Source organism: Meleagris gallopavo, chromosome 1 (genome assembly GCF_000146605.3).
Source record: "Meleagris gallopavo isolate NT-WF06-2002-E0010 breed Aviagen turkey brand Nicholas breeding stock chromosome 1, Turkey_5.1, whole genome shotgun sequence".
Taxonomy (NCBI): domain Eukaryota; kingdom Metazoa; phylum Chordata; class Aves; order Galliformes; family Phasianidae; genus Meleagris; species Meleagris gallopavo.
Window position 1 is genome coordinate 181,403,063 of NC_015011.2, and position 13,090 is coordinate 181,416,152.

The 13,090-nt window shown below is 40.4% G+C and overlaps 1 protein-coding gene across 1 annotated transcript in view; it reads right to left on the reverse strand.

Moving 5' to 3' along the window:
* Window positions 1-874: 874 nt before the first annotated feature.
* LOC104909382 (protocadherin Fat 3-like) overlaps window positions 875-13,090 on the reverse strand; it is a 34,486-nt gene continuing 22,270 nt past the window's right edge. Inside the window, exons 5-8 of the mRNA XM_010706131.2 lie at window positions 12,819-12,932; window positions 9,396-9,455; window positions 6,975-7,010; window positions 875-6,348 (exon numbers count right to left, since the gene is read on the reverse strand). Coding sequence (XP_010704433.2) covers window positions 5,729-6,348; window positions 6,975-7,010; window positions 9,396-9,455; window positions 12,819-12,932 — 830 coding nt within the window. The 3' untranslated portion in view covers window positions 875-5,728. The remainder of the gene's footprint in view (window positions 6,349-6,974; window positions 7,011-9,395; window positions 9,456-12,818; window positions 12,933-13,090) is intronic.

Genomic DNA, 13,090 nt, shown 5'->3' on the forward strand with positions numbered 1-13,090 from the left:
AACTGTCTTTCTTTGCATTCTAGGAAAAACACAATTAGTATTCTTGTGAAAGGGAGATGCTTAATGTTGACTTTGTATTTTGTTTTGACACAGTTTAAATCCTGTTTCAAGAATGTCAAAAAAGGGTATTCATGGATGCCCCATCCCTGGAGTGCTAAAGGCCAGGCTGGATTGTGCCCTGGGCAGCCTGGTCTGGTGTGGGGCAACCAGCCCACAGCAGGGGATTGGAACTAGAAGATAGTTATGGTCCCTTCCAATCCAAGCCATTTTATGATTCGGTGATCTCTGAATGTAACCTCTAAGCAGGCTGAGTACTGTGCCTAATTATAGCCCTGGCTGGTGTAGTGTGTATGCACCTGAGACTTCCCACCTGAATTTGTCCTAGCTGGACCCAGCTGTTAATACCAGGCTGCTGGAGGACAGAGGTGCCCGTGGCAGGAAGGAAATCTGCCTTACCACACTTCAGAGAGGGCTTCTGTGCCTCCTCTGAGCACCCATCCCTTGCACCCTCCTCAGCAGCTAACCCAGAACAGCTGAGCTATCCTCTGAAACTAGTGTAGCTGGTGGAGCTCCATGTCTAGATGGTTAGGTGAAATGCTGATACTCTGCTTCATTTAAGGTTGTGGTTTTAATTAAGCAACCATATTAGTGTACACGCACCAGTCAAACAACCCTTGGCAACAGCTTTGTGGTGTGAGTAGGGGCTCCTATGGAGAAAATGCCATGTAATAAAGAAATGAATTTGCAGTCCAAAAAAATAGCATTTTCTGCAATACTGTGAGGTAATGAAAAACTATATTCCTTGCAGAACTGATCTCCTATCTTGTTCCCTCCTTTGAAAATAGGAGAAAAATCAAGAAATAGTCAACACAACTAGGCTTTTCTTCTTGTTTACTTGGAAAATTTGTTTTAACCATCAACTTTAGCAAATTTTGGCAGTTACAAACCTGTACACTTTTTTTTGTTTGTTTGTTTGTTTTGTTTTTATAGCAAAAGAACACAAGACAATACTGCCAACAGCAATTATGAAGGAACAATTAGTTTTTGGATGAGGGACTATACCCATTCAAAGTGATAAACCTTCCCTTTTGCATATGGTTGAATTTGTTGTCACTGGAGAAATGACATCTCTTAATACCTATTTGAAATGGCACAGAAATCAGATCTCTTGGGTATTTTTGTGCAAAACACATTTCATTTAAAAAAAGTCAATAAAAAAGTCTTCTTAAAAACAGAAAAAGTCAAACAAAAAGAGCTGAACCAAGGAGTTACAGTACATTGTGAAATGATTAAAAAGTACCACTTTTCAAATCTAAAACTTTTTTTTTTCTGTTACCTCAAAAGTTTAAACCGACTTTGATGACTCTTCAAAATGATATCAAACAAACAAACAAAGGAACAAAAATTAAAGCGACCTGATTGGCATCAAATATCTACAAAAGCCTGGTAATTTGAAACCATTATATACATTATTTTATAAACTTCTTTTTAAACACCAAAACATACATCTTTTACAAACCAGCCTGCTTGCAACAGGTAAAATTTACAAGACAATCTTTTCCGATACAGTGCTTTAAAGAGAACTGCTTTCATTCATAAACATCTTTGTCACCTCCTGAAAAGTGGCAGTATGGGCTCATTGCATTGTTAAATAACAGCCATTCAGGTATTCCTATGACAGAAGAATGCTACAGTTCCGAGGGCTCCGATCTCTTTCCGTAGTACAGTTCAAATGCACTCTTAACACTGGTAAAGATTACTTATGGCCTTTGTGTAATACGACACATTTGTAGTTATTGCTTTTTATTATTACAGAATAAAATGAATTTAATTTCATTTCTTTCCCACCCACCCATCCCTTGGATGATGCAGCTGATTTACTAACTGAATGCCCCGTCTGGTAATGGAGATGTTAAATGTCAAGTTCATGAAGCACGGGTTAATGGCCATGGACAATGAGCAACACTCTCAATTGCTAAGGCTCAATTCACAATTTGGTGTATTGATGGAAAGAGGCAAAAAGCACAGTTTTACTACATGATGAATGGCGGTAAACCATCAGAGAATGAACCTGAAAATATAACTCTCTCTTTGGAAGCCTGTAAAATATCCATTATTACTCAGTTAATAGCTCCAAAAAACACCAACAGAGCACAGATGTACATTCACTACTGGCTTTAAATAGCTATTTTTCTCCATTATTAAGCACATTACCTTTTCAAATGAAACTTAGAAAAACTGGTCCAGGGCACCTTCAACCCTCCCATGTTTGCATTTATTAAGGGTACACTATAGCATTCCTTTAGTTTTCCTAGCAGGAACTTGATGAGGAGTAAATCATGGTTTTAACCACTCGTCCTGTCCATATTTCTTTTCATAATGAATGTTTAATTGAGCCAACAGCAACAATTTTTATGCCACATTCTTGAAGTTTACCACTTGCCTGGCTCTGAGCAAACAGGCTACTGCCTCTCTATTAATCAGCATTTCAGTGGCATGCATTGTTTCCCTGTGCTGCATCCAGGCTGAGTTTCTGAGGGTACAGATGCATGAAAGCCAGCACTGCTTCAGACTCTGCTAGAGAAATCATTTAAGATTATGAAATCTCTCCTCATAGCTGATCCTGAAAGAAAATATCGTGTAGTGGAGCCATCTACAGGAACACAAACTGAAATACAGAGATAGGACCAAAGCCAATCAGATCAGCAGAGATGGCAAGGGAAGCTGAAACAAAAGTAGGGAGCTGGGAATGACACAATAGCAATATAAATTTGCTGCTTGTGGCAGAAAAATAAATATATATTGGATGGAACAACGTGAACACTAATTCTTATATTAGGTTGGGAGGGTTGTTATCTTCCAGAAATTTAGGGCTTCTCCATGTAGAGCAGTAGTAAAAAGGATAATAAAATGGCTTGGATTAACAAGAGAGATGTTAATGCAAAAGTCTTACTCCCTAAGAAATATTTAACTTTGATCTCTGCATTCAGGTCTTATCACCATCAAAAAGAGCCAGAACAGAATCATACAGGCCAGGTACAGAAGTTCCAATATCCACAGAGGGGCATTTGTTTGAAGATAGAACAATCAATTTGGGACTACTTCATTTGGAGGGGAGGAGATATTGAGGTATAGAAAGCACGATGGGATAGAGAAGGACAAATGGGTGATCCTTGGCACTTTCCCCACAGCACTTTAATAAGTAGATGTTCAGTGAAATGCAATGGCAACAACATCAAAACAGAAAAAGTACTATACATTGTATTTATGCATACTTTACTAGTAAAATTCACTATCAACAAGATATTACTGAGGCAACAAACTTGGTAAGAAATACTGATCTTTTCTGTATGGCAGTTGCTAAGCTTCTGTGGTGCTCTCCCTTGGGACACTTTTGATATGTCCCAGCACAGTTTTGAATCAGTGTCTCAGGCTTACTACAGAAGAATGATGAAAAGAACACTTCATAGCTAACTGGGGGCTAAAAGAGAACTAATTGCAGGACAGATAGAAATGTCTCACACCAAAACTGAGTAGGAGCAAAACCTCATGTAAGCTATAAGCAAACTTCCAGTTTTGCTTTTTCACTCAGTTGTTCCTAACCTTGAAGAGATATCAATCTAATTCTTGCATCTGCTTTTCTGCAACACTGACTTGATGAACAATGCACATCATCCTCTGTCTGCGCTTTGAGGCTTGCTAAACCACTTCATAGCTCATTGGCAAATCATAGAATCCCTCAGTTCTTGTGATACAAATTTCCATTATTTTTTCTTGAAAATGAGAGGGAAAGGGAGGTGAACATTCAGAATATAACACTGCTACAGAAGTATGTTTACTTTGAGAAGACCAAGTGACATTCATAAATTCAGTGGACACAAACTATTGGCAGACAAGTACCTGACAATACTGTTATGTGCAGTATGTGGTCTTTCCAAAAGCTCACTCAATTTATTCATGTACCTGTATAATAAGCTGTTTTCTAATGAAGAGTTACTGCACATCATACCTGCTTCTGAGAATTTTAGAAATCCCGTTTTATTAAAAGTGTTACAAGCTATAATTACTTCAATTATATTCTATTAACAATTTCTTTTTGCTGGGGGTGATTTGTGAATATAAAGACCCACAACTTAATTCTGTGTGAAACTCCGCTCAGTCAAGAACACATCTGAGAACACAATTGCTGAAACTATTCCATGTTTGAACAAGAGGCAGGATATGGAAAGTGGCACAAGAAATCTGTTATTAATCTGTTCATTAATAACAATGACATGCATTCAACAGCTTTTCAAAATGACTGAGTGATGCCATGGCAGGAATGGATGAAAGTCCAGCAGTTATGTAGACTACAGACTCACATTCATTGTATAAGGTATAAAGATGATGTAAAAAGCAGTGGTAAAACATTTTCTTAGCACTGAGCAATGGGTATGTATACACTGAGTGCAAATCCACATTTCCATACTGCACTGGGCTGTTCAGGCCAATCATTGCGAAAGGCCATTTACTCCAACAAGGCTGAGGGAAGCATAAGATCACAGTAATGCCGCCGCTGTCTTCATTCCACAATGACATCCTGCAGTCTGCAAACAACCTTTGGAAGTTCTCAAATCTTGTGAAATCACACGGACATCCAGCAGAAAATCTACAACCAGATTCTTTGTCACAACCCATCCGTGCAGTTCCACCGACTGATCAGTTTGCAGCAGCTGAGAGCTCTTCCCATAGACACTATGGATGGACATTTGCCAAATGATGTTAAACTAAAAATCTGAGATGATAGAACTTAATAGTTTTATGCAACTTAATTGCAACTAATTTTACTGCAATAATTCCAGCATGATGACTGCTGCTGAAGAAGAGATTGCCCAAACAAAGAATTAAAAAAATACCAACATCTGTGTTACACGGATACCTTAGGTTTTCCAACTGCTTTCAGATCCATTTTCACACGACATGCAGAAGTCAAAGGAAGTTCTCACCGGTGAAGTTGTACACACACATCTGACACTGTGTTGAAAAAATGGCAACCAAAGTGGGCTGATTTACAGTGAATATATGCTGTTGAATATATGAGTTGCTGTATATGTGCATGAAGTAGAATGAAATATTATGTAACAAAGGAAACCACAGACAAATATTTATGGACAAATGACTATCTTCGATATGTCAATTTGTAAATGCTGTTTTTTAAGCCATCTGATGTGATGTACATAGCAGCCTCAGCGATCAACTGTTTTCACTCTTTCACTGACAATATTTCATGCAACATTGCCTCTTGGAATCATCCATACCAGTTCTTTAATACTGTAGGAAGAACATAACACTGTAACACTTTTAATACAACAACAACAAAAAAAACAAACAACCCCAAACCCTAGGTGGAGGTGGGAGGGAGAAGAAGAATTTATTCAGCAATGAGATCATTTTCCCCTTCCTCATAAGTTTTACTCTTGGTAATAAATAGAAGGTACACACTCTCCAGATTGTCTGTAACAATTTTGTAATGTGTAATACTTAACACAATTGGTCTCTTCATGTCTGCACATACAATACCATTTCTGAACAAGTTAATAATGGGTTATACTGTATTTTTGCATTGCCCAATATATATAGATACACCTTCAGCAAAATTTCTTCTCAATATTTATACTATTAATTGGACCAAATGACAACAGAAAAAAAAAAAAAAGAGGAAGAAGAGAAAGAAGAAAGGAGCTTCCTTTTACACTTGTGTCTGATGCTGGGTCTCTACAAATGGAATGTGCACATTTTCTAGTTTGAGTTCCTCCACGCTTTCAAAGTCACTCATGGCTACTTCGGAGTCATCAAAGCCGCAGCTGGCTGAGACGTCAGAGGAGGAAGCATCTAGAGAGTTGTGCAAGGTTAAGGGCATCTTACCTGCACTAACGTTTTCTGTGTTCTGACTTGGGCCAACAGCAAAAGTACTAAATTCATTCCCAGTCTGAGCCCCTGCAGTGTCTGTCTCATGGGGAAACTGGTGAGGAGGGAGGTACTGGCTGGGGTGGAAGTGCGGCCGTCGCCGGCAGTCGGGGCTGAGCGTGTTTGCCATCGAGACCGGCTGTGAGGGCGGGAGGGTTTCGTACTGGTCTGGGTAATCCTCTGGAAGAGGAGGTGGTAACTGGTCCTGGCTCAGAAACTCCTCTTCATGAGGGGGTGGGTAGTCGCTGTCGATGTCGTAGCCACCAAGGTAGTAATCCGTCTCCAGCTCTCTGGTGCTGCCATGATGAGCCGAGCCTCCGTCCGCCGTTTCAAAATTGGGCACTTCCTCAATGTCAGATAAACGAGCACTTGGCATCCAGTCTGAGGTATCCCAATGGTACGCTGGAAAGAGAATCACAGCAGTGAGGATGGGGCCACTAATGACCAGGGAACGTCCGGCATGCACTCGCTAAAGAGCAAACTCTTAATCCTAAATACACATTTAGGTCACAGCATGCGTCAGAGGCCATCTGCATGGGTCAGCCATGCTCTGACCCAATGGATAGGACAGAAGGACTACATGGTATGACAATGCAATTGCAAACAAGCAAAGAAACAAACCATGGCCACTCAAAGGCGGTTCGCATTATAGGATGCTACTAGGTTGCATTAGAAACTATGAAGCTGAGAAATCAAAATGACAAAAATCTCCAAAACAATGCTTTTCAAAGTTAATTGAAGAAATACATAAAGGAAGTCAGCATGCTTATGGTATCGTATCTAAACTCCCCTTCCACCTCCAATGGCTTTGTTTCACAAAAGTGTGTAGGCAAACAATCTGATTGACTGAGAGACTAAGAACTGGATCCTGAAATAAAGAAGTGGCTGGCCATTCTCATGCAGCATTTGCAACCCAACAGAATTCAAACAAAAGAGGACACGTGAAGCAGTAAAAGAAAAACAGACCAAGTCAGTGCCCTCCCACCCTAACACAGTCCAACAGGCAGAAAGGGTCCCCAAAAAATCACCTCTGTTGTAGTTCTGTCCTTGATCCATGACAGACACTGCCAGATACAAAGTGAAAAGTAAAAACTGGTAACTAGGAGCTTGTTACCAGCATGGACTTACATGTGAAAATATAAAGCTCTGCATGCATATTTCTAAAGTACAGCTGGCTCAGTGTTGTTTTAATAGGATTTTAAATTGTTCCTTATTTTAACATACAAGATAAGCTTGCCCAGTCAAATGCAGACATACATAAAGAAATTATTATGTCATGTGCATTATATTCCTTTTCTATCATATCTTAACTATTTACCCTCACTGAACAGATATGAAATTACATTAGAGCTGGAATTCTTAATACAAAAAGGGCTATCCACCATCTATATGGTTTATAATTGCAAAGAACATTTTTCTCTCACTTGTTCACTTTGAAACAGAAAAATAAGAATCTACCATTCTCAGGGCCGGTTCAAACAAATCTGGGCCCACCTGGGCTCAGATACCATGGTGATGGGCACGGTATAAGAACCTGAATAGAATAGAATACAAAGCCATTTAATGGGGCCGTCAACTACAATGCTCTGCAACCCCATACCCACCTCCCACCTGCACTGCCATGCTAGCTGGTGGGGAGGGAGGCATTCCAGTATGGAGAGGGTGCAGGGGTTGGGGAGAGAGCAGGGGAAGAGGTTCTGTGTGAGAAAAGAGCGGGGAAAAAGCTGCAGCGCTTACTAGATGGGATGGTTCTTGTTCAACCACATGTTATTTGGCTTCATGCAAGAACTGACTGGACGAGGTCTCTAGATTGTATCGCTGGAGGAGACCTGGACAGAAGAACTGCCCTTCATGGCATGACAGGGTTTCCTCTTTTTGGGCTCTGCCACAAATGAGGGCAGAGCAAACAATTCTCCAGGCCTCCATCTATTAACACCACTCATGACCTTGTTTATCATCACATATACTATGTGATGATGGTGATTTATTTGTTAGTTCATTAGCCAGATAGTGGCATTCTACCTGCTCTGCATTAGCCTGGGCTGAGTAGGGCTCCGGCTACTGCAGCTTTAGCAGCACTGTCTGAACCGGCCCTAACCACTCTTCTCCTTCATTCCTCTAATTTTTCTATGTGGATGCTGCTATTCTTTCAGAGTAATGACATTGCACCTGAGATGCGCCTGGTCCCTCCAAGCTGCATGACTTCAGGATCCAGGAGAACCTCACTAATGCTGACCTGCAACACCTGCAGAGCTGCATGGGGAAGGAGCTCTGTTCCCTCCTGTGGCAGCCATTCTGCTCCCATTATGCTGCACAGCTCGTGAGAATAATGACTCTCAGAGAAGGGACTAGGAAGTGGGCAAAGCACTTTGAGTAACAGCCTTTTGAAATTACTGCCAAGATGGCTTTTTCTGACCTGTGAAGCATGATAGGAAGCCAATGTGTTTGCTTATGTTTTCCATTAGGAAGATGGGACCAATTACAGTGACTGTGCTTTCTTTTCAGGGGTATTTTCTTTTTTTCTTTTTTCTTTCTTTTTTAATGATTGGAACTAACTTTCTGAGTTAACCTTGGATAGTTCTTTCTATGAAGTAGCAAGTAGAATGGCCATCTTACACTTCAGAAAATCAACAAATATACTATACACTATATTTTGGACTTTGTGGTTAACTGGACTTGAGTCAACATTTCCCCAAAGATAGGACATATGTTGTATAAATAAATAAAACAAATATTTATCTTTGTTATTCACATTTCCTCAGTGCTTTGTTGTAGAACCAAGTTGTAACGTAAGGAAATTAGTTCACTTGCAGTGAAATGGGTCTAAGATTACACAGAGATCAATGGGAGAGCTGTATGATGGGCCCTTGAACCCAATGCCACATTCTATTCAGTACACACATGAACCCCAAGGGAAAAGCAGTGGTGGCCAGGCTGCCTTGCTACATGACATCAAGGGAGCTGTGTCTGTACATCATCTACTTGATGTTATTACCTGGAAGAAACAAGCTACCTCCCCACCACCACTTTGTTGCTTTCCATATAGTCCCAATGGAGTGTGTAATCCAGTTTAATCACAGTTTGGGATACTTTACAGATACCTTTTGGCATCTTCTGCTTCACATCCTCTGCAGATAGGATAATCTCAATGATTTGGCTTCATTGTCAACCACATCCTATGCTTTCTGAAGGCTATGGCAATAAGCAAGCAAAATCATTGACTGGAACAAGAGATGATGATGGCCTTGATACCTTTTCTACCACTTCCAGTTACCCAAAGATATAAGTAGTACACCACTTTCAGGTTTGCTGGTGAACATGCTGATTTGCAAATCCCAATCCCTACTGCAGGTTTGCTGGTTGGTTTAGATTAGTGAGGTTCTGCTGGAATGTTTCACAATGAAAACAAGAAGCATTGTTGCATAACAAGAAAGAAAAAAATTAAATACCTTCATTTTCTATAGTGTCAACTACATTGTTGACAAGCTGTATGACAGTCACTATGGAAGCTTGCAGGGGAGGGAAAGCAGAAAAGAAAGGGAGGGGAAGGACAGCTTCAGGTTAGTATTTAAAACATATGTCATGTTACCACAATAAATTCTTTCAAACAGACAGAACTGACATTGAAAAAAAAAAAAGGCTGCTGACCAATGCATGATTTATGCAGTGGATTGCAGGACACTTCATTTCAGATAATCCCATACATTTTAAGAGTGATGATAAATTCCAAAACAACATTTCCAAAAAGGCGTATGGCATGATGTGTATCACCTCATAAATTCAAACAGACTGGCCAGCTGATTCAATTAACCGCAGCAGTATCTTGTCTACCTGACACTAATTTCTAATTCATTCTTGCTTAAAGGTCTCCAGAGACCATGATATGTGCTCCTAGGAATCATCATCCTCATACCACCGCACCATCTGAAAGGTGCTGGGCTTCATCTATTTCCTAAGAGGAATGTTTTACTTCTTTACTCTTTGTGGTGTGCAATGCAATATCTCTGGGACATTAAGAAGCACTGCTATAATTAGAAGGGCGCAGTCAAGTAGATTTGGTTCGAATTTTGACTTTTGCTTGACAGAATATTTTCACAAATGCCCCGTGTGTTCTCTGCAGCTATTTTACCAAAATATACTTTTCCCTTGAAATAATGAGTATTGACCAAACAATCTTTTAACACAGAATAAAACAGTGGCACAGTGTGTGATCTCGTAGGTGATTTTGGACAAAATAACACCCTGCCTTTGACTACTTGAGATAAAACCCAGTGTAAAAAAAAGGGAGAGCTCCCTTTAAATTCCATTGGTACTGGCTTTTCTGCTCTCTTAATTACAAGAAAACTCTGACTGCTTTGGAGCAGGCAAAGAAGGCAACCAGAAATGTTGGGCAGGAAATAACATTTTTGTTTCACACAGTCAATAGACTTAGAGGTCACAAAAAAGCATGTTAACAGTGATAGCACTTTTCACTCTACGTTTAACATTCAGAGGCCTCTTGAATTTTGGGCACACGATCAAGAATCTCATTCAATTTCCTCAGTCCTTGTGAAAGCTTGGCAAGAAGTCTTGATGAGCCAAAGGAACCATGTTCTGTCTTTGACTATGTTTATGGCATCAGTGGCACTGGTAATTGTATAAACAAAGGAGGCTCGTATTGACTAATGCACAACAAACATTATGGAAAACTAAATGGCACCATGTAAGTAGTTTCTGCGTGGGTAGAAAAAGAGGTTGAGGGTGGCTGAAAAATGTAAGAGAAACCTCATCAGAGCTAGGGGGAACCCCTGCCTTGGCAGTAGGTCTATAGTATGCAGCCCCATACATAGCTTCTTCACATGCTGCTGGTGTGAGCAAGACATGACAGGGAAGGGCTGGAGACAAAAAGAACCCCACCAAGAAAGTCTGTCCATCCCTCCACTACTGAGAATGTCAGCCAGATGGGAACAGGTAATGAGAAAAGAAAGAACAGTGCTTCTGCCAGAGATCTGGGAGTCATGGGCAACACGGAGTGGAAACGTGAGGTCAGAAACAGGGCCAGTATAAGTTTTCATGGCAGATATGGTCTGTCTCTGGTGAGAGCTGTGAGTAGCATTTTCACAGAAGGGAGGGAAACTTCTACCCCAAGCAGTTCAGTGCAAGAGAACACTCAAATCCAGCACTGCCCAGGGGTAGAAAATTGGCATCATAAACAGTATTCCCTTGGACTACCCAGCACAATCAGCAATTCACTGGCAGTGAAACGATAACCTAAATGTCTGCTTTTGCCACATCCCTTTGTTTTGAAATTCCTTATGATGGAAACCTGAAACTTGTCTTTGAAATGAGTTGGCAAGTATTATATTGCTGAGAGCAGGTGACTTTTTAGTCTTCTATTTCATTTTCTTTATAAACACTAAAAAATTGGGACTTTTTCATCACAAGGAATGTGATTACATCACAAGGAATTAACTACTTTTTATGGCTTCAGGAAGGATATCCATTATCCCCTATGTACAAGTAGGGTGTGTGCAAACACTTACCTATACCTGTATTTGTATTTTAGGCTCTGCCACTGCAAACCCGCCCTGCTGTTGCAGGAAAACCAGAGAGTGCACTCTTGCACTGACCTCTGCAGAATGACTCAGATGATTTAAGCTACTTCCATCATTCTCTCTGAAGTTATTGATTTGTTTAGACCCTGAACTAGAATTGTTATCTTTAAAGATCATATTTTCATATCTATAAAGATCGTATCTATAAAGATCATAGCTTTCACAAAAAAGGAGTGGGCACATCCACCTTCAGTGGATATTGTGCCAGTGACTGAAATGAGATGAAAAGCCTAGTTAGAATTTGAGGGATATAAAAAGTTACCATGTGCCACACAAGAACACATGAATAATTATTATGGAAACAATAATATCACAAAAGTATTTCACTTTTTTTTTTTTTTTTTCCAAGGGGGAGCACAGAAAAGAAGTGTGACAAAAATACTCACAGTGCTTCAGTCACAGCTGAACCAAAAGCATCTGCAAGTGCCCTTCCCTTTAAGTGCATTTTCCAACATTCAGGAGTACCTAAGGGAAAGCTGCGTGACATGACTGAGAAGCTGAGCCTCCTGACAGTTCATTAACTGGTGTCTGAGGAACCTAAGTGCAATTTCTTTGTGCTAATCTTTTATATGTATCTCAATGAGGCTTCCCTGACAACCATCATCTCTCCCTGGCAGAAATATCTTGGCTTTTCTCAGCACCATTGCTCCACATGCACAGGCCTTGGAACAAGGGTTTGATCTGACTTTGTGTGCTGCTTTCTGGCTGTGTATGGCTCTGCCCACGTCACCTACTGAGATAATGATGTAGGACAACTAACATGCACAGAGCAAGGATTTAATGGTGCTCTATTGTTCGCTGAGCTGTGATTGCCAGGGAGAGGCCAAGCCAACAGGGACTGCCTCATCCACTCATTGTTGCATGCTGAGAGCCTGCAGAGTTTTGCTGGGACTGTGAATGAGACCTGGCAAACTGCAGAGAAATTCCCTTTGATTTGACTGATGAAACATGAAAGTCATCCTCTTCCAAGAGGGAAGAAGATAGAAAATCTACAGCTTAACTTGCTATCTATTAGTCAGCTTCTATCTTGACAACGTGAGTCTGCTGTATCCTAACTCTAATTCAGTGTAAAGCTTGGTACTGATGTAATGGCTCCATCCATCAAGATTTCAACTATGTTCCACTAATTTAAAAAGTGGCCACAAAATGAGAGCTTGAATACAGGACTTTCTGACTTTCAGTATCATTAAAGGGTTTTCTAGATATCACCTAATTGTTTTTATAAAGAGAGTTAAATCCCTTTGTCCCTATCATAATAAAGATAAAATCATTTCTTACCATTATCATCACCTGAGTCAGACTGGAAGGAGCTGAGGGACTGTACTTCAGAGTTGCTGCCTTTATTACTTCCTGCAAAACAGGTCACTTCTTCAGCGTCATCAACCCCTTTACCTTCATTGACAGCAAAAACAAAGCAAAATGGTACTCTATAGGTATGCACATTTGTCTACTTGTACCACAGAGCCAACAGATAGCCTTTTCTTGTTATTGTCAGAATAAAAATATTTCCTCCAGACAGAGGAAATGAGCCACTGGCGATGAAGGCAGCT